Raw genomic sequence first — 27,622 nt, forward strand, 5'->3', positions numbered from 1 at the left:
ATTTTTAAATAACACCTTGGATAGGAAAGATTTAGAGATATATAGGCCGAACTGAGGCAGCTGGGACGTATAGATGGGGCACCTTGGTCGGCATGGGCAAGCTGGTTTGCAGGGCCTGTTTCCATGCTGTATGACTATGATTCTATGACCTCCCATTTCACCCACTATCCTGCTTCTCTTCCCCCCCTTTCACCTATATACCTCTCTCAAGCTTTACATTTTACTCTTCTCTCCTTATTTGACACCCTATTGTCTCCTTTTCATCTCTAGCCTTTCTGCCAATCATCCCCCCCACACTTGCATCCACCTATCACTTGTCAGGTTTTACCTGCCTCCACCTCTTTTCCTACTCTCTTCCTCCTTCAATGTCTGATGAAGGATCCTGTTCCAAATTACTACATCCATTCCTTCTGCAGATGCTACTTGATCTGCTGAGTTACTCCTTTTTTGTTTTAAGATAGATTGAACTTACTCTGAAGTTTGTCCAGTAACTTTGATCGTGAAACCGTCCCTTTTCCTTCCCACTCTGCCTTTGCCCTCAGGTCATCTGTATGGCTGCACATGAGATACCTGTACAATTAGAAATCATATTTCAGCAGTTATATTACAATTGGCAGAATAAAAGAACTCCACATAAAATCCAATTAAAATTGAATTCTACTTATATCTGTTAAACTGAGAAATGAAGTTTCTCTGAGTACTAGCAGCACTCTGATATACGTATCAATAATGTATTTGATCTAGAAACAGGTAGTATATTTGGCTTTCATCACGACCCCAGACGATATACATACATTTTTATTACCTAATGGAATGGATTTTGCAAAATCAGCCTATATACTTACCTACAGGCTTAACAGGAAGCCCCAATTACACCTGCAGTCTTCACTCAAGGAGAATAATTTTGAATTTGTATTATGGATATCAACCAATTAAGCAGTGGCTCAGTACAGACCCTACTTTCATTTGAAAGGGTTATAAGGGAAAGAACAAAAATCAATACATTTGTTTATTTGCTTGTACAAATGTCAAAGTCAAAAACACGGACAGACATCAGGCATTGGCCATTTTAAGATAAATTGCAGAAAACTATGGAGCAGTGAGAGTAAGCTAACTTTTAAACCATACCCAGAAGCCTCTACGCATGTGTAGGCTGAATGATTAGATATTCAAGGACATCTTCAAATTCTCACTTCTACTTTCTGAGGTTCCCACCTGTTTCAAAATAGCATCTATCATATTGGAGCCAGGCATGATGACCTGCCTCAATGATTCCTTTAGCACTTGCATCCACTGTAATGAAGTGATTTGAGGTTGGAATGGCACATATCAACTCTCATTCAGAAATGACCTGGACTGACTTAAATTAGCCTATTGCCAAAACAGGCCAAAAACAGATGCTATCTCACTGGCTCGCCACTCTGCTCTGCACCATCTGGATAACAGGAACACATGTTAGGCTACTAATCATTGACTACAGCTTGGTGTTCAACACTATCTACCCCTCCAAACTCTTCATCAATCTCCAAGACCTGGAGATCTGTACCTCCCTTTGCAACTGCATCCTTGACTTCTTCATCAGCAGACCTCAACCAGTGCAGCTTGGTAACAACATCTCTTTCTCATTGACCATCAACACAGGTGCAGCTCAAGGCTGCATGCTTGCTTCCTGTTCTGCTCTCTTTAAACCCGTGACTGTGAGGCGAGGCACACCTCCAGTGCCATCTATAAATTTGGCGACGACACTATTGCTGTTTGCTGAATCATGGGTGTTGATGAGTCACTGTACTGGAGAGAGATAGAACATCTGGTTGATTGGTTCCAGAACAACTCCTGCTCAATATCAAAGACCAAGGAACTAATTATAGACACAAAATGATGGAGTAACTCAGCGGAACAGGCAGCATCTCTGGATAGAAGGGATGGGTGACATTTCGGGTCGAGACCCTTCTTCAGACCCTCCGACTCTACGACCAAGAAACTAATTGTTGACTTTAGAAAGGGTTAGTAGATCGCACTTCAAAGTCAAAGTCAAAGTCAATTTTATTGTCAATCCTCAGCCAGTTTACACAGACAGAAAATCGAAATACCGTTTCCCACAATCCCGAGGAACAAAGTGCATAAAACTAAGTAAAAATTAAAAAGGCACAGCAAACAACAATCAACATAAAATATAAAATATAGTCACTTCAAATGCGTTAAAAAAAATAAAATTTAAAAAGTGTCTGGTGCTGGATGTGCGTGTGTGTGGGGTGTTAAAGTCCAGGTCCAATAGGGGCAGGGGAGAGAGGAGGAAGGGAGGGGAGAGAGTTCAGCATCCTGACAGCCTGGTGGAAAAAACTGTTCTTTAGTCGGGTGGTGCTTGACCTCAGGCTGCGAAACCTTCTCCCTGAAGGCAGGAGGGTGAAGAGGCTGTTGGAGGGGTGGAAGGGGTCACCCACAATGCTCAATGCTTTGCGGGTGAGGCGGGTGGTGTAAAGGACCAGGAGTGTTGGGAGTGAGGCGCCAGTGATCCTCTCAGCAGTGTTCACTATGCGCTGCCGGGTCTTGCGCCTGGAGGCTGTGCAGCTTCCGAACCACACAGTGATGCAGCTGCTGAGGATGCTCTCGATGGCGCCTCGGTAAAAAGTGTACATGATGGGTGTGGGGGCTCCCGCTCTCTTCAGTTTGCGGAGGAAGTAGAGGCGCTGCTGGGCTTTCTTGGCGATGGACGTGATGTTGTTGCTCCAGGAGAGATCCTCGGTGATGTTCACCCCCAGGAATTTGGTGCTGCTCACCTGCTCCACAGCAGCACCATTGATGGTCAGTGGGTGGGGGTGTTGGGTGTGCGTTCTCCTGAAGTCGACAACAATCTCCTTTGTTTTCTCCACATTCAGGAAGAGATTGTTGTCTGTGCACCACGCGGCCAGCTGGTCCACCTCCTTCCTGTAGTGGGTCTCGTCGTTGTTGCTGATGAGACCCACCACTGTTGTGTCATCCGCAAACTTGACGAAGTGGTTGGAGCTGTAGGTGGGTGTGCAGTCGTGGGTCAGCAAGGTGAAGAGCAGGGGGCTTAGCACACATCCTTGTGGGGCACCCGTACTCAGCGTGATGGTGTCCGATGTGTTGCTGCCGACCCGTACGGACTGGGGTCTGGCAGTTTTCATTGGTGAGTTGGCGGCGGAGAGAATTAGGGACAAATTCCAGGGCATTAACATCTTGGGTGATCTGTCCTGGGCCCAGCGCATAGATCACAAAGAAGGAGAATTATGACTCTACTTTCTTAAAAGTTTGAAGAGATTCGGCATGTCATTAAATTGGAAAGAGTGCAGAGAAGATTTACGAGGATGTTACCAGGATTCAAGGCCGTGAGCTATGGGGAGAGATTGGGCAAGCTAGGACATTATTACTTGGAGTGCAGGAAGCTAAGGGATGATCTGATTGGGGGTGTATAAATCATGAGAGATACTGATAGCGTGAATGCACAGTCTTTTAGCCAGGGTAGAGGAATCAAGAACCAGAGAACATATGTTTAAGGTGAGAGGGAAAAGATTTAACAGCAACCCGAGGAACACCTTTATCGGACACCAAAAACTGCAGATGCTGGTTTACAAAAAAGACACAACGTGCTAGAGTAACTTAGCGGGTCAGGCAGCATCTCTGGAAAACATGGTAGGCAAAGATTTGGGTCGGGACCCTTCTTCAGACTGCAATTTTTTCACTCTGAGGTGCTGCATATATGGAATGAGGTGCCAGAGGAAATAGTTGAGGCAGGTACAATAATAATATTTATAAGACACTTAGACAGATACATAGATTGGAAAAGTTGAGAGGAATATGGGTCAAATGCAGACAAATGGGACTAGCTTCGATGGGGCATCTTGGGGCATGGACGAGTTGGGCTGAAGGGCCTGTTTGCGTGCCATACGACTCTATGTCACCAAATATTTCACAAACATTTAGATATACTGCAGAAAGCATCTTGACTGGTTGTATCATGGCCTGGTACAGTATTTCCAATAGGCAGTAACAGAAGAGACCACAGAGGGTGGTAGACTCAGCCCGGAAATGATACAGCCCTCCCTTTCATCTAAAGCATTTGCCTGAGGTGGTTTCAAAAAGGTGGCATAAATCATCAAGGATCCCCACCAACTAGGCCATTCCCTCTTCTCGCTGCTACCTTCGAGCAAGAAGTACAGTAGCCTAAAACCACACACCATCAGGTTCAGAAGCAACTAATTTTCTCGTAAATACCAGGTCCTTGAACCAACCTGCACAACACTCTAATCATACCGTAACAACAGAACACCACAGACCACCACTTGGACTGCTACAAACTTGTTTTTGTTTCTTAATTATATTTTTGCACAATTGTCTTGTTTTTTTCCTCAGATATCTGAGTGCATAAAGGCTCGTATCCCAAGCAGTTTCTCACTTGAGGACTATTTTTAGATTCATCTTGAAGCATCTTAAGGAAGTTTTCTTTTCTTTTTTTAACCTCTTCTACCACCACCTCAAATTTGATAATCACTCAGCTTAAACATAGAAAATATATGAGAAAACAAGATCAATATGTCCGTGACAGTTGAAAAATAGACCGCCGAACCTCATTTTCCAGCACTAGCTCTGTAACATTGCATATCAAGTACTTTTGAATAGTGCCAGAGCCCCGGGTTCGATCCTGACTATATGGGTGCTTGCCTGTACGGAGTTTGTACGTTCTCCCCATGACCTTCACTGAGATCTTTGGTTTCCTCCCACACTCCAAAGATGTACAGGTTTGTAGGTTAACTGATTTGGTATAAATGTAAATTGTCCTTAGTTCATGTAGCATTAATCTGCAGAAATCGTTGGTCGGTATGGACTCGATGGGCCGAAGGGCCTGTTTCCGCGCCGTATCTAAACTAAACTAAATGTGATGAGGATTTCCATTCTTATCACCCTCTCAGGCAGTGAGCTCCAGAACCACTGGGTGAAAAAATATTTTCTCATTACTCCTCAAATAACTCAACTGATAAATTCAAATCTATATCCTTTGATATCTCTGCCAAGGAATTAGATCTTTTCCTATTCACTCTACCTTGGATCACCTGAACCTTTTCTTTTTGACTTGCTTTTCATTTGAGATCTTGTCAAAATCCAAAATGACTACTTACTACTTCCTCAAAATATTCAATCAAATTTAGCAAAACATTAAAATACACGTTGGCTGAATTGATTAAAAATAACAAACTTATGTTTCAGTTTCACTAACTTTCTACGATAATCAGAAAAATAGAAAAATTCACCAATCTATTGTTCTTTATATTCGAAGTAATGAAAGTAATGAAGAATCTGAGGATGGAATTGAAAGCATAAAATACAAGGATGTAAATTGTTTTTAGAAGCCATCGGGATGCCACTAACAATTCACTATAGTTCAATGAGCCAGCATATAAAATTTGTCACTGGCACCAATATCATTTATACCAACCAAAACAGAACACAGAGCACCACAAATTACCCATCTGGTGTAAAACTATTCCAAAGCATCCAAATGCACATATGTCAAAAAGGTTTTGCTGGGAACTTTTCACATCTGCATGTGAAAATTCTCTGCTCGATTCTCCTACATACCCACTTAAGATGTGTATTCTCTCTGTGTTGTACTTCAAAGGAGTCAGTTCACAACGCAGGACCTGAAGGGCTTCCAGAACCTTGCCATCTTCCAGATATTCCAAGTACTTCTGCTGCAGCAATAAGAATTTCATTTTCTGGAAGGAAAAGATATTTGACATGAAAAAATAATGATCAGATAGTTCACAATTTACCACTGCAAATTGAAATGAGTGAATTTTGATTTACATATTATGTTTCTTTACAACATAGAAGATATCCATTTGGCCCATTCAAGTATACGTAGGCTCTCTGAGCTTCTAATTCACCTTCCTCTCTCCTCTGTAACCTATTCTCTCATAAATGCCTAACAACTTCTTGATTCTCCTCCTGAGTGCAGGCAATTTACAGAAGCAAGGTAACCTAATAGCCAGCATATTTTTGCAATGTAAGGTCCCTGAGGAAACCCAGATTGTCACAAGAAAACCATGAAAATTTCACATTGAAAGCACCTATGATCAGATTTGATGCCATTTCTCAGGGTTGCAAGTCCTGAAGATCATGATTCTTGTGCACTTCAATTTTTTCATTATGTTTTTATTAGGGTTTAGGTTTATTATTGACACATGTCCTGAGACACAGTGAAAAGCTTTGTTTTGCATGCTATCCAAACAGATCAGATTGTACATATATACAATAAAGTCAAATTCGAGTACACTGGATAGGGCAAAGTGAAAGATACAGAGTGCAGAATATAGTTCTCAGCATTGTAGCGCTTTAGTTCCATAGACAAAGTCCAATGTCTACAGTGGGGTACAGGTGAATCGGACAGTACCCTAGCTTATGGAAGGACCGTTTAGTGGTCTGATAACGGAGGGAAAGAAGCTGTTCCTGAGTTTGCATTCAAGCATGATGGTTGTGCATTCAAGCTTCTGCCCTTCTGCCAGACAGGAGCAAAGTGAAGGAGGAATGACTGGGTGGCCCAAGTCTTTAATTATTTCGACTGCTTTTCTGAGGCAGAGTGAAGTGTAGATGGAGTCAATAGTGGGAAGTCTGGTCTGTGTGGTGGACTAGGCTACATCCACAACTCTCTGCAATGTGTTGCGGTCTTGGGCTGAATTATTCCCAACCAAGCTGTGATGCAACCTGTCAGTATGCTTTCTATGATGCATATAAAGAAGTTTGAAAGAGTCATTGGAGTCATGCTGAATTACTTCAGTCTCACTAGGAAGTAGAGGCAATGATGATTTCTTGGCTGTTGTATCAATGTGAAAGACCTGAAGGTGAAGTGTAGAAATCTCAGAAACATTCAATTGTTGGTTCACTTTCATCTTGTTATTGCTTATTGATCTAATACGTAAACTATTTATCTCTCTACAGATGCTGCCTGACATGTAAAATATTACTCACATTTTGTTATTTAAGATTTTTAGCATCTGTGTTTTTCAACCAAAGCATATGAATTGGAATCCAATGAATTAAATAAATTTACCATAGATGTATGGGAGCCATGGTCATTTGGATTCAGAACTGGTTTACTTATGGATGACAAAGTGTTGTGGTGGACTTTATTCTGACGGGACACCTGTGACTAGTGCAGTTCCGCAAGGATCAGCAAAATTGATGGAGTTGTGTAGTGAGGATGTCAAAATATACAGCGGGATATAGATTTACAAGACATTTGGACAGGTGCATGGCTAGGATGTTTAGATGGATATGGGCCAAATGCAGCCAAGCTGGGACTAGCATAGATGAGGCATGTTGGGGGAAGTGGGCAAATTAGGCCAAAGGGCCTGTTTCCACACCGTATGACTATGAGCTACAGAAATGGTCAGAGAAATGCCTGGAGTAAAAACCGAGCAAATGTGAGCTGTTTGTTACACTTTGGGAGGTCAAATGCAAGGAAAAACTACACAGCTAATGGCAAGACTCTGAACATCATTGGTGTGCAGAGGGGTCTTGGGCTCCAGTACATAGCTCCCTGAAAGTAGCAACTCAAGTAGATAGAGTGGTAAAGACATATGGTGTGCGTGCCAACATTGGTTAGGACATTGAGTGCAAGCGTCAGGAAATCATGTTGCAGCTTTCTAGAACTTTGGTTAGGCTACATTTGGAGTATTGTGTACAGTTCTGATCATCCCATTTTAGGGATGTGGCGGTTTTGGAGAGTGCAGAAGAGGTTTACCAGAATGCAGCCTTGATTAGGAGGTATTAGCTATAAGGAGAAGGTGGACAAACAGAATGTTTTGTCAGTGGCTAAGAGAACTGATAGAAAATTATGAGGGCCATAGATAGGGTGGACAACTAGAAACTTTTTTTAGTGGTGGAAATGTCAAATACCAGAGAGTATAGCTTTAAGGGTAATGTGGCAGAGTTATTTTTTAAACAGAGTGGTGGGTACCTGGAACGCATTGCCAGTGATGGTGGAAACACAATGTTCGTGACATTTGAGAGGCTTTTGAACAGGCAGATGGAAATGCAGGAAATGGATCATGTGCAGGCAGAGAGTAGTTTAGCTTGGCATCATGTTCAGCATGGACACTGTGGGCCAAAGGTCCTGTGCTGTTCCTTGGAATGTTCAAAAATAAAGCAGTGAAAAGGCTTGAGACCAACAGCTGACAAATTCTACCACTATTCAAAAGACAGGAAATAGGTAATAAATCAGTATGCCTGCCTTTAAAAAAAATGAACAAGTGAAGAGTTAAAATCCATCATTAACTATCTGGTTACAGATAACCTGCAAGGTTATAATGACTAGGGAGTCAGTGTTGGGGAATTAAAAAATATTTAATAGGACCAGTAAAACAGATAATGGGGAACTATTGAATGCAGCTATCCAAAGTCATGAATTTATCACATAAAAGGAAAAGCAGCATAAGAAAAATATATATATATTAGCAGACTTGAAATAAAGGACAGGATGAGTTAAATTGGTGCTTTTTAACGTGGCAAGCTATAACTAATAGCATGCCAGAGATTTGAACTCTGCTCTGCTATTCCATTTAGATTAATGATATAGATCTAGTGTAGTTTTGCTTATGTAGTGTAGCTTGGTGGAATTGAGGCAACAACAGAGAGTCTACAAAACTATGTCGATAGATTAAGCAGGTGGACAATATGGAATATGGGAAAAGTGCAAGTTTAAGCACTAGTAGGAAGAATAGATATTTTTTCAAAAGTGAGTAACTATTAAATGTTAGTTGAGGGTTTTTATGTGCTCATTTGAGATTCGGAAGGCATACAGGTAGAGCAAGCTGTGTGTAATATACCTGTCTTTAAATCTTTGGAATACCTAAGACTGTTTCCTATAGATAAAGGTCTTCAGTAACACTTCATTTAGAACATTATTCCTACTTCAAAGGATGTCGTAGATTAATTACATTGATTTCTTGGATGACAGGGTTTCCCGAAGAGAGATCAAGATTTGGAAGTAGAAAAAGTGATCTCACTGAGGTTTACAGGGTTGAGTTGACAGGATATAAACAAGCCGAGATGTCTACTGTTTTTTAACTTACAGTGAATATTTAAATTTCTGTAAAGTTGGCAGTCAATTCTATTTGTATGACAGTTTCATCCCCTTGTGCAGGAACGAACTGCAGATGCTGGTTTAAACCAAAGATTGACAAAAAAATGTTGGAGCAACTCAGCGGGACAGGCAGCATCTCTGGAGAGAAGCAATGGGTAACATTTCAGGTCCAGACCCTTCTTCAGACCAGAGTCAGGGGAAAGGGAAACTCGAGATATAGATGGTAATACAGTGAGATAAAGAACAAATGAATTAAAGATATGCAAAAAAGTAATGATGATAAAGGAAACAGGCCATTGTTTGCTAGGCAAGAACAAGAAGCTGGTGCGACTTGGGTGGGGGAAGGATGGAGAGAGAGGAATTGCAGGGATTACAAGAAATCAATAATCATACCACTGGGTTGTAAGCTGCTCAAGCAAAATATGAGATGCTGTTCCTCCAATTTGTATTTAGCCTCACTCTGACAATGAAGGCCGAGGACAGAAAGGTCAGTGTGGGAAGGCGAAGGGGAATTAAAGTGTATAAGAATCCAGACATCAGTGAGACCAGACGTAACGTGGGTGACCGTTTCACTGGGCACCTTCTCTCAGTCCATCTGGACATACATGATCTCCTGGTAGCCAAACATTAATTCCCCTTCCCATACTGAACATTCTGTCCTAGGCTTCCTCCATTGTCAGAGTGAGGCTAAATGCAATTTGGAGGAACAGCATCTCATATTTTGCTTGGGCAGCTTACAACCCAGTGGTATGTGTATTGATTTCTCTAACTTCAGGTAACCCCTGCATTCCCATTTCTCTCCAATCCCTCCCCCACCTCTTCTCGCACCAGCTCCTCGGCCCGTTTCCTTTATCGTTGTTACTTTTTTGAATATCTTTCATGCACATTTGTTCTATATCACTCATTTCCCATTCTCCCGACTCTAATCTGAAGAGTCTCAACCCAAAACATCACCCATTCCTTCTCTCTAGAGATGCTGCCTGTCCCGTTGAGTTAGTTTCATCACCTTGTTGGCTAAAAGCCTTACATTTCATACAATAGTTGTGATGTGATGCCAGTCAACACAAAATGTCAAATTGACCATCATAATACATTACAAGTTCTACAGTAATGTGTTGTGTTGTATGTTTTGCCATTTTATTGGCTGGTTCCCCAATAGTTCAAATAAATTATGCTCTCACTCCTGGTTCATAGCCTGCCCATTTGTGGTGCAGCCACGAGTGTTCTAACATAATCCACCTCCATTCAATAGAAGCCTTGTCACTTTAGCGTCTGAGACATATAACATAGAAACAGGTCCTTCAGGTCAGACTCCTACCAACCATCAAGCACCCATTTACAGGCACTCCCCGACTTACGTAATAGACAAGTTACGTAAACTCGCACTTATGCAAACAATTCACAAAGGATGATTCAATTTCCTGAATGGCTGGTGTTATTGCAATGAGAGGATGGCAAGAGATTCCCGCTTGCTTCATAGCTTTAAGAGCATTCCTCACGCTCGCTGCTCTTCCAGTGACACTGTGAAGGCAAGCGAGAACGAGGGAGGCAGAGGAAAGCAACTCCCGACTGAATCACCGACATCTTTCACAAGGTGAGCCCTTCTTCACCAGTTGCCGCACTGTCCTATTGACGCAGCTGCTGTTGCGACTCCAGTTGTAGCACCTGGCCGACAGTGCTTTCTTCAGGTCACCGCCACTGAAACAATGAGCTGGGTCACCAGGGCTCCTTCCTCTCACCAGCTGCCGCATCTTCCTGTCAGCAGTCAATTTGTCAACCTTGGAGCAGGTCAGCAACTCCGGGAGAGGAGGAGGAAGTGGTGATGGGGGGGGGGGGGGGGAGCTGGTAAAGTGGACAAAATGACAGAAGGAGGCCCTGGCAGCGGAGAGGGGAGAAAATGATGGCCGACAAGAAGCCGCAGCTCATGTGAGGGGGCCCCAGTGACCAAGTGTGTCCTGTCAGTGTCCTGAAGGAACTGCTGTCAGCCAGGGACTACAACGTGAGCCACAACAGCCGTATCAACCGGACTTTGCAACAGCCGGTGAAGAAAGGCTCGCTGGTGCAGACCAGCGGCTGGAATAGCTCAGCAGACTGAATCAGTCTGAAGAAAGGTCCTGACCCGAAATGTCATCCATCCATATTCTCCCGAGATGCTGCCTGACCTGCTGAATTACTCCTGCACTTTGTATCATTTTGTGTATTAACGAGCATCTGCAGTTCTTTGTTTCTACCTAGTTCTAAGGTGATTATGACTTGCGTTAGATCAGACTTACGCAAGGGTATATGGAACATAACATTTATGCACTAGTGTCTGTACAGTAATCCTACGTCAATCCCATTTTACTTTGTTTTATTCTCTCTCTTTCCCACCCACCCACCAAATTCTCAAACACCATTCACTTACACACAAGGGTCACTTCACAGTGGCCAATTTACTTATAACCTTGCACTTCTTTGGGATGTGTAAAGAAACCAGAGCATCAGGGGAAACTGATAAGGTCACAAGGAGAACATGCAAACTCCATAAAAAACAGTACCAGAGGTCCGGATTACATCCATGTCTCTGGCACTTTGAAGCAACAGCTCTACTAGCTGGCGCCACAAAATAAATAAGCTGGGGACATTAAAAAAAAAAATCTTGTGACTTTACATAAGCTGACCCACATTCGTGTCTTGGCAACTCCCAATTTGTATTTGGTCAATAATGAATAGCAAGACGCATTTTATTTTGCAACTTTTATTATCTCAGGACATCTCAATGCGCTTCACAAGCAATGATCTGATTTCAAAGTGCAGCCTTTGCTGTAAATAGAAAACCAGTCAAATTGCTATTAGGACTTTACTGTGCACAGTGCAATAACAGACTACAGCACATGAACAGGCTACTTGACCCAACCAATGTAAATACCTGTGCTCTACTCCAACCTTTTCCCATTTATCCTCATCCAAACTTTTTCAGCAGAAACTCGCAGATCATTGAAATAGCTGAGAAAAGCTACACTCCCTCCTCTTACCTTTCTGTTTTCAATTCTAACTGCATCAGACTGAGATGTTTGGGAGTCAAATTGATTTTAATGGCCATCAAAGCACAAGTTTTGATGAATTTTAGATGAGCAATTGAAATATGATGGGGCTGTAACTATACAAATTAAATTCTTATAATGTTACATACACATACACTTTTATACTCTCTCGTAAATTGCATTACTTGGCTAGAGTTGCAGATTCTTCTGGAATGATCACCAGGATTTTCACCTAGTGCAGTGGGAACCATTTTCCTTCACTCTTAACTGCTTTCAATCAAGTAGATGTCACAAAAGTAGGATATAATGAGGTCAGACGACAAAATTATAAATTAAATATAAATTGTGCTGGAAACTGAAAAAGAGCTGGAAATACTCAGCACTTCAGACAGCATCTGTGGAAAGAGAAATGGTTAATACTTCAAGTCAATAATCTTTCATTATAGCTGGAAAAATGAGAAGCCATGCATGTTTTTGATTGTAAAAAAGGAAGTGGGGTCCATGAGATGGTGGTGAACAAGATTGTCCAGGTGGCACAAATCTTCTGGTGCCCTCTAAATAAAGGTGATAACTGCTTGTTAATTATAGCTGATGTCTTGAGGAGATGAATGAGGCAGCAGAGGGAACACGTGGTGGAAATGAAAGATGCAGAACAAGCAGCTGATTGAAATAGAGTGCTGGATTAGGTCACATCTGCAAATATATTGTTACATTAATGACCTTGTATTTAAACTGACCAGTTCCTAATCTATCTGCAGACAAATGAAGTTAATATTCACAATATAATCCCTGCTCAGAATTCCAATGTGCAATCTCAATTAAGTATTAAAAGCCCACCTCAAAAGGAGGGAGTATTCTGTTATCTGAAATAGTGGAACAGTTCCAAGCAGACAACTTTTGTAATCAAGAAGCCATTTCAATATCACTGACAATGAAAAAAGTGATTTATGATTTCTCTGTTGCAGAGTACAAAGCAAATTAAAAAGTGGCGGGAAAAAAAAATCAGATTGTAAAACATTATCCCCTACTAGGGTTCACTCTATTTTGCAATTTCCTTTTTCTTGAAATTTAGGCTAGTTTGGAAAGTCACACTAAATCGAAGGTAGACACAAAATGCTGGGGTAGCTCAGCGGGTCAGGCAGCATCAATAATTACTCACATTTTGCTATTTCACTGACACATATGATATCCAACACCGTCATATGATGCTAATTTGACACAGGTAAAGGAGTACATTAGGGGACAAGAAACAATGCAAATCTGTCTCCAAACACATGGGAGGAATGCAAGGCTGAATTACAACTCTTAAATCAAGGCTTCTGACATACAAGGCTAATGAACCTAGGGAGGTGAATAACACATGGAAATATGATATAGTTCTCTCAGAGATATGATGACAGTTGCCAGAAGCAACATGACAATATTAATCCAGGAGTCCTTTACTGCACCGAGGGAAGATATCCAAGAAGGTTCTGCAGAGTCTGGTGAAAGCTCAAGAACAAAAAAAGGTGTCACTTTCCTGGGGATGTAAACAGGTCTCCAACAGTCAGTGGGAGATGGAAGTATATAGACAAAATAGGGCAAAGTAAAAATAATAAGGTAATAATAATAGTGGATTTTAACTTCAATTCTAATCAGGATTTCGTTAAAGAAAAAGGCTTTAAAATGGAAATTTTCAGGTGTGTCAAGGAGAGACTTTTGACTGAGTACATAGATAAATGCTTGTAGAAGATGGCCAATACTAACCATTGGGAATGTAACCTATTATGGGGAGGAAGCGTCGGTAGGAGAACATTTCAAAGATGTTGACCACAACTCTTAAATTTTAAAGTTATTATGGAAAAGGTATCTTTCTGGAACCTATACGATCCAAGGTGGCACAGTGGCGCAGCGGTAACTGCTCTCCCTGTAACCACACGGGTTTCCTCCCACATCACAAACACGTGCAGGTTTATAGGTTAATTGACTTCTGTAAATTGGCCCTTGTGTATAGGACGTAAACGTGGGACAACATGGAACAAGTGCGTGGGCAAATGGTCAGTGTGGACCTGTAGGGCTGAAGGGCCTGTTTTCATGCTATATCTAAAATTAAAACCTACCTTCCAGAGCAACCTACCGTGCAGAACCTTGTCAAGTGCCTTGCTCCAATCCAGATAGACAACATCTACAGCTCGGCCCTCATCAATTTTTTTTGTTACACCTTCATAAAACACAGATTCGTGAGGCACAACCTCCCACGTACAAAATCCTGCTGACTATCCCTAATCAGCCTGAGTTGATCTAAATGTTTGTATATCTTATCCCTCTGAATTCTCTCTGGTAACTTTCCAACCACAGATGTTAGACTCACTGGCCGATAATGCCAAGGCTTTCCTTTGCAGCCCTTCTTAAATAGAGGCACAACATTTGCCACCCGCCAGTCTTTCAACACCTCACCCGTATTTAATGACGATTCATATCTCAGCCACGGCACCTGTAATTTCATCTCTTGCTCCCCACAGTGTTTTCAGAGATATCTGATCAGGCTCAGGCAATTTGTCTACCTTCATGCACGTTATGATGTTCAACACCTCTTTGACCATAATACTGACTGCTTTCAAGACACTTCCATTGACTGCCCAGAGTTCTCCGGTCTTCATGTCTTTCTCCATGATAAAAACAGAGGAGAAATACTCTGGTATTACAGAGGAAAAACATTCTGGTAAACTTCTGAACCCACACCAGAGCCTCTACAGCTTTCTTTTAATGGCGTGGTCAGAAATGCACACAGGCCTACCCAAAGTTTTATAAAGCTGCATCAATGACTTCCCTTCCTTGCCAGAGAATGAGTTCAGCATAGAACGTTCAGTCCAATGAGTCCATGCACACTATACAGGAACAATCTGACAAGTCTCCTTTCCCATTCTCTCCCTCAGCTCTGCAAATTCCTTCCTTTCAGATACTTGTAATGAACCAAGAGGCCTTTTGGCACATCAGGTCCATAATAGTTGCCAGCGAAGCAATCTCTTTTCCTTTCTCCTTGATTTCTGTACCAGTGCAAAGTATTCTCTCACACATGCCTAACAACACTTAATTCTTTGTCATTATCTTGCATTTGTCAATTAACTCAGTCTTTGGAACATGAAAGATAAACGGCATACTAAAAGGAAACACACAGACTTGGAGAGAATGGGCAAATTTCATAGACAACATCCATGGCCTCCTGATTGTAGAAAATGTTCTTCGTACAACCTTTGTTTTATCCATCAGAAAAACACCAGCATTCCCTCATCAAAGATTGGATCAAACCCACAATACTCCCTACCCAATAGTATAAACCAGACCAAGTGGACCCGTTGGGCCCAAACCTCTTCTGCATTGGTGCAGCACCCTCTCCTTCCCCCGCCCCACCTTCCTCAATTGATACCCAGAAATCTCAGTCTGCTTTGATTGAACACAATAACATAACCTTTATAGCCTTCCAAGGGTTCCCTGTATGAAGAAACCTTTCATTATCTCAGTCCTAAACAGCCTGCCCCATTCACAAAATATGTCTCTTGGCTCTTCAAGGCTATCTCACCATTCCAGGTGATGACCCTTCTGCCCCAAGCCATAACTCCTCTTCTCCAGAACTCCAGTTCCACATAACTTTCAATTCCCCAACATTTCAAAAATTATCTACCTTTCCTTTAAATACTTTCAGTGGCAAGAGTCAGAATCACTGCTGCACAGCACACCTCAGGATGCCTACCTCATGCCCAGATGTACTCTACCCTCTGCGGTAGAAAATTCCAAAGATTCACTGCAAGAAGAAATTCCTCTACATTTTTTTTAATGCTCGAAATGGCTGCTCCCTTATCTTGTAATACAACCCCTCATTGAAGACACACCCACTAACAAACATCACAACACGCACCTTGTTATTACCCAAGTTTCTAAACTCCTTTAGGACAACCCTTTTCTCAGCAATTAGTCATGTGAATTTCTTCACTGCCACATCCAGTGCAAGTATATCCTATCTGAAATAAGTGAACCAAAACTGTACAGTGCTGCAGATGAAGGCTGTACATTTGAAACAATACTTTATTTTTAAACTCCAACTCTCTTACAATAAAGACCAAGAAACAATGTTGCTTTTTAACTACTTGCTGCATCTGTCTGTGACTTTATATATTTCATGCTCAGGACATCTAGATATCTCCACCCCTTTCTGCCTTCCGCAGAGACCGTTCCCTCCGCAACTCCCTAGTTAAATCCCTATATCCCACCCAAACCACCCCTCCCACTGCAACTGCAGAAGATGCAACACCTGTCGCTATACCTCCTCCCTCGACTTTGTCCAAGGCCCTGACAGTCCTTCCAGGTTAGACAGAGGTTCACTTGCAACTCCTCCAACTTCATCTGCTGTATCCGCTGTTCAAGATGTGGACTCTTATACATCAGCGAGACCAAACGCAGACTGGGCGATCGTTTCGCGGAACACCTTCGCTCAGCCCGCATGAACCAACCTGATCTCCCGGTTGCTGGACACTTTCATTCTCCTTCCCATTCCCTCACAGACCTTTCTGTCCTCGGTCTCCTTTATTGTCAGGGTGAGGCTAAACGCAAATTGGAGGAACAGCATCTCATATTTCGCTTGGGCAGCTTACAGCCCAGTGGTATGAATATCGATTTCTCTCATTTCAGGTAGCTCCAGCATTCCCTCTCTCTCTATCCCTCCCCCACCCATGTCACACTATCTTCTCATTTTCGCCCTACAAACAGCTTTATGGGATGATAAAGGCCCATTTCCTTTATCATCATTACTTTTTTGCATATCTTTTATTCATTGTTCTTTATCTCTCCACATCACCATCTAGTCAAGTCAAGTTTATTTGTCACATGCATACACGATGTGCAGTGAAATGAAAGTGGCAATGCCTGCGGATTGTGCAAACAAAAAGAATTACGGTTACAGCATATAAATAAAAGTTAATACAGAGAAGACAAAATTTAGTCCCTGGAGTTATAAAAGTTAACAGTCCTGATGGCCTGTGGGAAGAAACTCCGTCTCATCCTCTCCGTTTTCACAGCGTGACAGCGGAGGCGCTTGCCTGACCGTAGCATCTGGAACAGTCCATTGCTGGGGTGGCAGGGGTCCCTCATAATCTTGCTTGCTCTCGATCTACACCTCCTGATGTATAGGTCCTGCAGGGGGGCGAGTGTAGTTCCCATGGTGCGTTCTGCCGAACGCACTACTCTCTGCAGGGCCTTCCTGTCCTGGGCAGAGCTGTTCCCAAACCAGACTGTAATGTTGCCGGATAGGATGCTCTCTACAGCCCCAGAGTAGAAGCAATGAAGGATCCTCAGAGACACTCTGAATTTCCTCAGCTGTCTAAGGTGGTAAAGGCGCTGCTTTGCCTTACCCACCAGTGCGGCGATGCGCGTTGCCCATGTCAGATCCTCTTTGATGTGGACTCCCAAGTATTTAAAACTGCTCATCCTATCCACAGTAGACCCATTTATTTCCAGTGGCGTGTACGTCCTTGGATGTTGAGCCCTTCTAAAGTCCACAATCAGCTCCTTAGTTTTTTTGACATTCAAGAGGAGGCTATTGTCCTGACACCAGAGTGCCAGATCTGCCACTTTCTCCCGGTAGGCCTTCTCATCGTTGTTGGAGATCCGGCCCACCACCACCGTGTCATCAGCAAACTTGATGGAGTTTGAGCTGAACCTGGCCACACAGTCATGTGTGTACAGGGAGTACAGTAGGGGGCTAAGGACGCAACCCTGGAGGGATCCTATGTTCAGGGGGCTAGATGTGTGTTCTCCCATCCTGACCACTTGGGGCCTGGCCGAGAAAGTCCAGGACCCGGGCACACAGAGGGCTGCTAAGCCCCAGTTCCAGCAGCTTCTCAGCCAGTCTGCTGGGGACTATTGTGTTGAAAGCTGAACTAAAGTCAATGAACAGCATCCTCACATAGCCCCCCTTCTGGCTGTCCAGATGAGAGAGAACGGTGTGCACAACCTGGGAGACCGCATCATCCGCGGACCTGTTCGGACGGTATGCGAACTGTAGTGGGTCCATGTTGCGAGGAAGGAGGGCACAGATGTGCTTCTTGATTAGTCTCTCGAAGCATTTCATGACAACCGAGGTGAGGGCCACCGGTCGGTAGTCATTTAAACAAGCTGGAGAGGCATTCTTTGGCACCAGTACAATAATGGATCTTTTGATCCCTCGTTTCCCTTATCCCTAACCAGTCTGAAGGATGTTGACCCGAAACATCACCTATTCCTTCTCTCCAGAGATGCTGCCTGCTCAGAGATGCTGAGTTACTCCAGCTTTTGTTTGTATCTCTTCAGTTTATTCATTTGTAGGGTCCCTTCATTTAAATAGACTGCCTTTTGATTCCTTAACCTCACTTCCCAACATAAAAATCCATTTACAAAGTTTTTACCCACTACCTTCACTTATCTATATCCTTATGGGCAGCAGTGATGTGGCACAGCTGGTAGAGGTACACCTCAGCACCAGAGACCTGGATTCAATCCTGACCTCGAGTGCTGCTTACATGGATTTTGCAGGTGCTTCCAATCATCCTCATAAGTTTCCTCCGGGTGCTCCAGTTTTCTCCCACATCCCAAAGATGTGCAGGTTTGTAAGTTAATTGGCCTCTGTAAATTGCCTCTAATATGCAGGGAAAAGTGGGATAACATAGAACTAGTGCAAACAGGTGATCAATTGTCAGTGTGGACTCAGTGGGCCGAAGGACCCGTTTTCACACTGTATCGCTAAATTAAATTTTAGAGTCAAATTTACCTACCGCAGCATGTCTTGTAACCATGTTGTATCATCAGCAAACTTTGATAATTTACATGCTGGTCCCTTCTCCCAATAGTTGAGGACCAAAAGCTAATTCTGAGGACACTCCACTAGTTATATCTTTCCTGTCTGAAAAAGATCCATTTATTCCAACTCCATCTTCTATGTGATTAGTCTTCAATACATTTAGCATATTTCCCCCATACCCTGAGGACCTTCCACCCAAACCCCAGCATTGTTTGACAATCCTTACTATTTTGGAGTCTCCTTTTCTCAGTAATGGCCATTTGTATTCACAATGGCATGTGGAAGAACTACAGTTTCCATCTAATCCACTGGTTGCTGAGGTGAACAATGCATTTCACAATCATTCCTGCAACTTCACCAGATTGGTACGTCTTTTTAGCAAGTCAGGTGATGGCCTATCTGCACTCTACATCAAAACAGGATTAATCTGATCATGGCAGAGTGAGGGTTATGCCAGGCCACATGATTAGAGATTGATCTGGTTGCCATCTAGTTTATTCCCAGTAACCCTAGTCTCAATTTAACAGATATATTCCCCGTGTCTTTATCCATCACTGCCTCAACCTCTCTGCCAGTTAAAACCAATTTTTCTTGTTCCTACTTCTGATAAAAGAAATTTGACATAAAATGTTAACTTTCCCTTTTCACCAATGTTACCTGACCTGCTGAATGTTTCCAGCATTTTGATTTTATTACAAAATAAATGTTCCTGTGATGATTCACAGCCCTCATTGCTGTGACCTCACTGACCCCCAGTGTGGAGCTACTAGATCTATATTGAGTTTATTTATCATCAGCACAGTTCCACAGCACACATTTCCTCTTCAAAGACAAGATTTCACCAATGCTATCACTCTACAGATAGATTGGCAAGATCGAGATATTTACCCTTCGATCCAATTGGCAAATTTATCCTTCCCGACTCTAAGAGTTCAATGGCAGTGCAGTCAAGCAACCCTTGGACACCAAAGTCAGTCATACCATGCACAATCTGTGCACTTTTACCGTCGCCCTTCTTCTAAGACTTTTTATTAATTGGAGCAATGATTCCTCAGGGATACTGCTGGTGAATTGTGTTGGGTACAATTCTGTAAGCATAGCTGTGTCAGGCTTTTGCTTGACTAGTTTACTCACAAGCCACGCATGGTTGACTGAACTGGGAGTGACTGCCACTCTAGGTTCCACAGAAGATCGATGTAAGTTAGTCTAACTAGGCAGCCTGCTAGGTCATTTCAAAAGACAACTGCACTGCCAGGTGTACAATCACATACAAGATGGCAGATTTCCTTCTCAAAAGACATTAGGTGCATTTTATGACATCCAGTAATTCAGTTTTGATTCTCGGTTAATAATGGTGTGATTTCAATTTGTGCCTCTGGATTACTATTTCGGGTTATAGATTACTAAACCTAGTTTTACCACTGCAATTTTTTTTAAAACTAGAAATCCGTAATTAAAACAGAAAATTGCTGGAAATACCCAGGCCAAGCAACATCATCCCTGCTGACAATGAATAAATGAAAGCGATTCAATTTAGGATGTAGTTATTGTGCCATGTGTGCAGTTGTTCTCCAGTGGAGGGCAATTGCATGATGGCATGGTACTGAACACCCAAGTTTGATTCAGACTGTTGCAGCTGAAAATGTCGCTGGAGCTACAATCAAAGCACTGCAGCCAGCTTTGTTTTAGCTACAAAGAATGCACTTGCATTTATGTAGTCCCCATCACAACATTGACAGAAAATAATTCACAGTCAATCAAACATTTTGAAATGCTTACTGCTGTGTTTAAACACAATTTCAAATTTGTATAGAGCAAAGTCACAAAAGCACCATTGTTCAGTAATCTCAAATAATTATTTTCTCTTCAAGAGCAGACAGGCACTCATCTTAACATCCGTTGTACAAACTAGGTCCACTGTTGAAGTATAGGCTTTCATAAGTTTAATTATGCAGCTAATATGTGTCAACATCCTTTAAATGGGACAAATCCACAACCTCCCAACTCAGACACAAGTCACAGCTGAATTGAAAGGGACCTTAGAAAAGGGGAAGGATGACAATTTAAGCCTGCAAAGTAATAGACAGGTTGGTTAGTAAGTTTGCAGGCAACAAGATTGCTGGGGTCGTGGACTGTGAGGAAGGTTGTCAAGGTATACTGCAGGATATAGATCAGCTTCAGAAATGGACAGAAATGTTAGATGGAGTTTAATCCAAAAAAGTACAAGGCGTTGAACTTTGGGAGATCAAATGCAAGGCGAAAATATATAATTAATAGCATGACCCTCAACAGCATTGATGTACAGAGGGATCTTGGGATCCAAGTCCATAACTCCCTGAAAGTAGTAACAAGCAGATTGGGCATATTGCATGCTTGCCTTCATAAATTGAGGCATTGAGCATAAGAGTCAGGATATCATGATGCAGCTTTAAAAAAAGACACAGTGATGCACTTCAATTGGCTGCCCAACACAACAGATTGGCAGTGGATATAATCTTGTTGGTTCTCCACTTTGCACTGGAAAATTTGGGCAACAGGAAGAAGTAGTCAGGCTGTTATTCATCGACTGCAGCTTGGAGTTCATCACAAAAATCCTCTCCAAATTCATTGTCAAACTCTGGGAAATAGTTAAAGGAGGAAGATCGACAATCTGGTTGAGTGGTTGGCGTCAAAACAACACACCTGCTCTGAATGTTAGGAAGACCAAGATGATTGTTGACTTCAGCAAGGGAAGGCCGATGAATCTCATGACGTCATTAGTGGGATGGCTGCGGAGAGAGCCAACACCTACATGTCCCTGGGAATACATATACATCTCTGACCTGTTCTGGGCCCAGCGCTTGATGCAATCAAAAGCTAACTAATCAATGACTCCTTCCTCAAAAGTTTGTGAAAAGTCAGCATGTCACTGAACATTCTATCAAACTTCCACAAGTATAGTTCAGAGCGCATACTGACTGGTTTCAGCACAGCCTATTTCAGAAATTTGAATGCACAAAACAAAGGGGACTTCAGAAAGTAGTGAACATTGCCCAGTCCATCATATGTGCTGACCTCTGCATCTTCGAAGGGATCTTTACACAAAATTCAAACCCAAAACAAGGAAACAAACATAATTAAAATATTCACAAAATTCTTTGGGGAACACTCTAATCAACCACTGCCCTATCATCCTGACATGTTCAGTATCATGAATTCCCAAAACAGCAAAACAAAAAAAAATCTAACCCTGCAACTTTCATTGTTCCTTACCACAATCACATGAGGTGAGTGCACCAATGACTTCAATTCATTAAGATCGTTTTCAGCCTGTTAACAAAAAACACTGATTAGTGCAACTCAAAGCATACCAAACAAAGAACCTGTGCCTACTCAGCTGATTGAACATTACCTTTTCCCATTCTCCCTCCATAACGTGATTGCGAAATTTAGTTGCAGAAGAATGCTCCAAGTGGCAGCCCGATTCCTGCATCAAAAGATCCACTGTTTGGCTACAAGAGGAAAAATACTTCAAACCTTGAACCCCAACAACAGTACTGGAAAGGAAATCTGGAATATAGTTCTAATGACAACTTAATTCACAAATCCCCATATAATTTTAGCATTTATAACAAGGTTGCTTGAATTAAATGGGAAAGCTGTTCTTTAAAAGAAACCATATGTTAAAACTAGTTCAGTCCTTCAAATTGTATAGTGCATATGAACCAGCAAAGATATAGCTTAAAATGCACAAATATGTACAATAATACAACATAAAAACAAATTGAAGGCATAAATTAATTGTCAATTGGTGCATTACTTTCTTAAACTGTGCAATACAAAACAAACAATTCATCCCAAATATCCATACTTGGTGACACGAGGAACTGTAAGATGTTGGAATTTTAAGCAAAACACAAGGGAAAAGTGCCGGAGTAACTCAGTAGGTCAGGCAGCATCTGTGGTGGGAATAGATAGATGACAATTTTGGCTGGGATCCTTCGCCAGACTGGTGTTGTTGGGGAACAAACCTGAAGAGATAGGAGCGGAATAAAGCCCGGCGAGTGATAGGTGGATAGGTGCGGGGGTTTTAATCAGCAGATGGGTGGACAAAGGCTGGAGATGAAGACAAAGGGTGGAGATGAAGACAAAGGGTGTCAGGTAAGGATAGGAGTGAAATGCAAGTCCAGAGGGAGGGGCATAGGTGGAAGGGAAAAGGGGGCACAAGAAAGAGGGGGAAAGGGGGTGTATTACTTAAAAGTGGAGAATTCAATGTTCATAGAGTTGGGTTGTAACCTATCCAAACCACTTCATATTTGGAGCCAGATTTCCCAGGCATCTGCATCCAAAGTTCAAACTTGTGTTTTTTTTCATAATAAGCTTTAATCAAAATGTGTGAAATGTATCCTTTAAAATTGGCTGTTTGGCAATATTATTGCAGGATCTACACTTAAAAGTGGACAATATTATAAATAGGCTATAAAAATATTTCTACATGAATTGTTCAATAGCCAGATTTCAAATAGGCTTTTGACAAGGTCTCATGTGGTTGGGTGCTCAAAAAAATTAGAATGGAACAAAGGGAACAAATTAGATTCTAAGTTTCTCTGGGCCAGAAACCAGAAGGTAATGATTAATAGGTGGTTTTACCACCAAAGCTTTTCTATCTGTTGGGTTTCAAAAGGTTCAGTACCAAATTCCTTTCTTTGCGTTATTGACTAATGAATTCAACTTAAATGTATGGGTAAAATTTGAAAACAGTTAAAAAAAATAGGTCAAACGGTCAAGAGGAAAAATATGAACCAAGAAAAAATATTCAGCAGAAAAGTGGCAAATGGAATTTAATCCGGAGAAGCACAAGATAATGAATCTGAAGTGCAACAAGGCAAAATAATACACAATAAATGGGATACCAAATGATGTGGATGAACAGAGATCCTGAGTATCCAATGATCATTAAAGATAAAAGAATGGCAGATAAGGTGGTTAAAAAACATACACAATGCTCCCCTTCATTTGTCACAGAACAGAACACAAGAGGATGGTTATGAGAGAACTGCATACAATGCTTGTTCGACTACAGAGTTCTTTGTACAGCTCTGGTCACGTTACAGTAAAGACATCATTACATTTGGGAGTAGGCAGAAGAATTTTGAGGACTTCAGCACAAAGGAAAATTGTAGCTACCAAGAAAGATCATGAAGTTGTTTCCGTGGAACCAGCGCTGTGGGGTGACGAAAAGAGATATGAAATTCAAAGGAGTCAGGTAAAGGCAAAGTAGAGTACTAGGATATTGGAATTAAAACAGGAAACTCCGCTCTAGGGCAGCACAGGTATGCCATATGACCCCACGCATTTCACTAATATAAGTACAAAATTATGAGAGGCACAGATAGACAGAGTGAGCCTTTTGCTGCGAGGTGGAAATGTCAAAAACTAGGGAGCATACCTTTAAGGTTAGAGGGTGAAAGGTTAAAGGAGATACATTTTTACAGAGAAATTAGAGGGTGCCTGTGATGGTAGTAGAGAGGATAGCATAATTTAAATAGCTTTTGGATAGGTACATGCATATGTAGGTTTGGGGGAGGGATTATGGATAAGTGCAAGCAGAGATTACTTAAACTTGGCATCATGTTGGCCACGGTCACTGTGGGCCGAAGGGCCTGCTCCTCTCATCCTGTCCCCACCCGCTGCAGCTCGGTACACTCACTTCAGCCCCAGGCCGTGCAGGTGTTGTCCGATCAGGCGGATCACGTCCTCGTCGCTCTGACACAAGCGCTTTTTCTTCCTGTAAGCGACCTGCTCATTGCTCAGCCCGCCGGGCCCGGGCACCAGGGGGGTGGTGGCGGTCAGCGAGGAGGAGGAGGAGGGCATGCCGTTGGAGTGAGCGGCCGCGGGGCCCAAGCCCGGGGTGGAGCCGTGAGAGGCCGGTTCCTCCGTCGGCCCGACCCGGCCCGTCGCGTCCCCGTTCTGCGCCGTAGGAGCCTCGCCGCCTCCTTGGTTACCGTTGGCCTGCATGACGCCGTGAGCAAGGCGCCCGGAGCCGCCGCCTCCTCCTCCTCCTAGGCCCAGCAGGCCGCCGAAGTTACCTGGGAGGTTGCTGGGGCCTAGTCGCGCTCCGCTGCTGCCCGCCGCCGCCGCCGCTGTCCCGGGCTCGCCCTCGCCCTCCGCCGCCGTCGCTCGCTGCTTCTTCCGCGGTGGCGGGGACACTCCGCCGCTCTCCGAGTCGGAGGAAGAGGAGGAGGAGGCCAGAGTGAACGTCGTGTGCTCGGCCGCAGCTGCTGCCGCCGTGGTGGGCTCGGTGCCTGTGCGGTGGGTCCGGGGGGCGCCTCCTCCCCCCAGGGGGGAGGCCGGGGATCTGTCAGCGCCGCCCCGGGTGGGGGAGGGAGGGGGGGGCGAGAGAGACGGCGAAGGTTCCGGAAGGTCCGCGAGCCCGACGATCGCCAACCGTCGCCCGGCCCGGCCCGGCCGCGGGGTTTCCCTCCCTGCTCCCTGTCGGCGGCCCCTTGTCGCCGGCGGTGACAGCGGCTGCTCCGGCCGATCTCCGGTTCAGTCCGTCGTCGTCGGCGGCTCAGCGCTCCCTCACCCGCTCGATGGACGCACCTCCTTACCAGTACATTCCTTCCCTACCCTCTCACTCGCCCACCTCAACCCCCCTCTTCTTCTTGCGCTTGTTGTGTTTATTGTCGCCGCTCGTCGGGCTCGGGCCCACAGCTTAATAAAGTCCGTCAAACAACAACTGAGCGGACCGGAAGTTTCCGCGCTTGGGGTGGAGCCAGGCAAGGGACGAGACCGCCCTGTCTGGTAAATCATCGCTCACGTTCCCGGCGCGATTCCTCGCCGGTCACCCGTGCGGAAGAGATTTTGGAGCAAAAAAAAATTAGATTATGTCGATGCAGGAAATCCAAATGTTGTTGGAGTCAGGCAACAGCAATTAATTGTAAGGCCATCTAACCCGAACACAATGTGTGGGAAGGAACTGTAGATGATGGTCTCTCTCTGGAGATGCTTTTCTCCAGTTACCCGCCGAGTTACTACAGCATTTTGTGTCCATCTTCAACTCGAACACAATGTCCCTTTACGTGCAGTATGTACTATGCACAAATTACACTACAGTTGCAAGCCAAGGCTTCTTCAACAGCATTCCAAACCCACCACCAAAAATAGGACAAAGGAGTAAAGGTAAATAGAAGTACCGCTACCAATTGGTTCTCCTCCAAGGTCCTAAACATATCACTATAATCGCCATACTGTTGCCATAGCATTGTGATTGCAGAACCCTACCCATCAATACTGTAGCAATAACTTCACTGGAAGCACTGCAGTGGTTGATGAGGCATTTAAGGAGGGAAGTAAAGCGAATCCAAGGCATTGTAGGTCAGTAAGCCTCACATCAGTGGTAGGGAGACAATTGGAGAATTTACTCTCACTTGGAATTAGGGATAGTCTACACAGCTTTGTACAAGGCAGGCCATGTCTTAAGAACGATTGAGTTTTTGAGGAGGTAGTCAATGAGGGTAGGGCAGTTGAAGCCCCGATGGTAGGCTGATCCAGAAGATTAATATCCATGAGTTTAACAGTGACATCATATGGATTCAGAACCCTTAGAAGACAGATAGAAGATAGAATTGCAGTGGAACGACAATAATCAGGCCGAAGGTCTGTGACCAGTGGAGTTCCGCACAAAGCTGTGCTAGGACCTCTACTGTTTGTGATATATATAAATGACTTTGCCATAAATGTAAATGGGTTAGCTAGTACGTTTGCAGCTGACACCAAGAATGTCAGGATCATGGGCTGTGAGAAAGGCTATAGAAATGGGTGGAGAAATGGCAGATGTTTAATCTGAGCAAGTGAGTAAGGGAGCAATATACAATTAATGGCATAACTCTCAGGACACTGATATACAGAGGGATCTCGGGGGTCCAACACTACTTCCTCAGAAGGTGAAGGAAATTCAGCATGACTCTTACTAGTTTCTACAGATGCACCATAGAAAACATCCTATCCTGAGGCATCACAGGTAACAGCTGTGACAAAGACTGCAGGAAATTGCAGTTATGAATGCAGCCCAGTCCATCTCGCAAACTGCCTCTGCACCCTCCCTCGGCACATACCACCAGATTCGAGATCCGCTTCTATTGCAATATTGTTAGACTCTTAAACAGACTTCTCATATGCTAAAGATGAATTCTTGATCCTCCAATCTTCCCTTGCACTTTTTTATCTGCACTTTCCCGATAGATGCAACATTATATTCTGCATTCTGTTTCTTTTTCACTCATGCACTGCCTGATGTAATTATGTATGGTATGCTTTGTCTGGATAGCATACAAAACAAAGTGTTCACTGTATTTCGGTACACATGCTAATAATAAACCAATGCCAATAGTAATATCAACTCCCTGATCCCGGGAATTAGCCTGGTGAATTTCTTCTGGATTACTTCCATTGCTGTTATCAGTCTCTTGAAAGAACCTCAAAAATACTAGGGATGAATTCCAAATATTCCAGTGTACCTCGTTGTGCCCTTGCACTTTTTTTTATCTGCACTTCCTCTATGGCTGTAACACTATATTCTGCACTGTTTATTTTCTCCTTTTCACTATCAGATGTCAGATCAGCCTTCCTGAGAGTGAACCCGCAACTGGCCTTGAGGGAGTCCCCAGCCATATCCTCAGGACCAGCTGGCAGGTTTAACAGCTCTGCCCA

General features: G+C 43.3%; 1 protein-coding gene across 2 annotated transcripts in view; it reads right to left on the minus strand.

The window, feature by feature from the left end:
- Positions 1–25,449, minus strand: part of wdr26a (WD repeat domain 26a) — an 82,020-nt gene extending 56,571 nt beyond the window's left edge. The window contains exons 1-5 of one of the 2 annotated variants that reach the window (XM_078398866.1): positions 24,621–25,449; positions 22,323–22,422; positions 22,184–22,240; positions 5,596–5,732; positions 473–570 (exon numbers count right to left, since the gene is read on the minus strand). In XM_078398866.1, coding sequence (XP_078254992.1) covers positions 473–570; positions 5,596–5,732; positions 22,184–22,240; positions 22,323–22,422; positions 24,621–24,928 — 700 coding nt within the window. In that variant the 5' untranslated portion in view covers positions 24,929–25,449. The remainder of the gene's footprint in view (positions 1–472; positions 571–5,595; positions 5,733–22,183; positions 22,241–22,322; positions 22,423–24,620) is intronic. The other variant, XM_078398865.1, reaches the window with a different exon arrangement.
- Positions 25,450–27,622: the final 2,173 nt, after the last annotated feature.

The sequence above is a fragment of the Rhinoraja longicauda genome, chromosome 5 (genome assembly GCF_053455715.1).
Source record: "Rhinoraja longicauda isolate Sanriku21f chromosome 5, sRhiLon1.1, whole genome shotgun sequence".
Classification (NCBI taxonomy): Eukaryota; Metazoa; Chordata; class Chondrichthyes; order Rajiformes; family Arhynchobatidae; genus Rhinoraja; species Rhinoraja longicauda.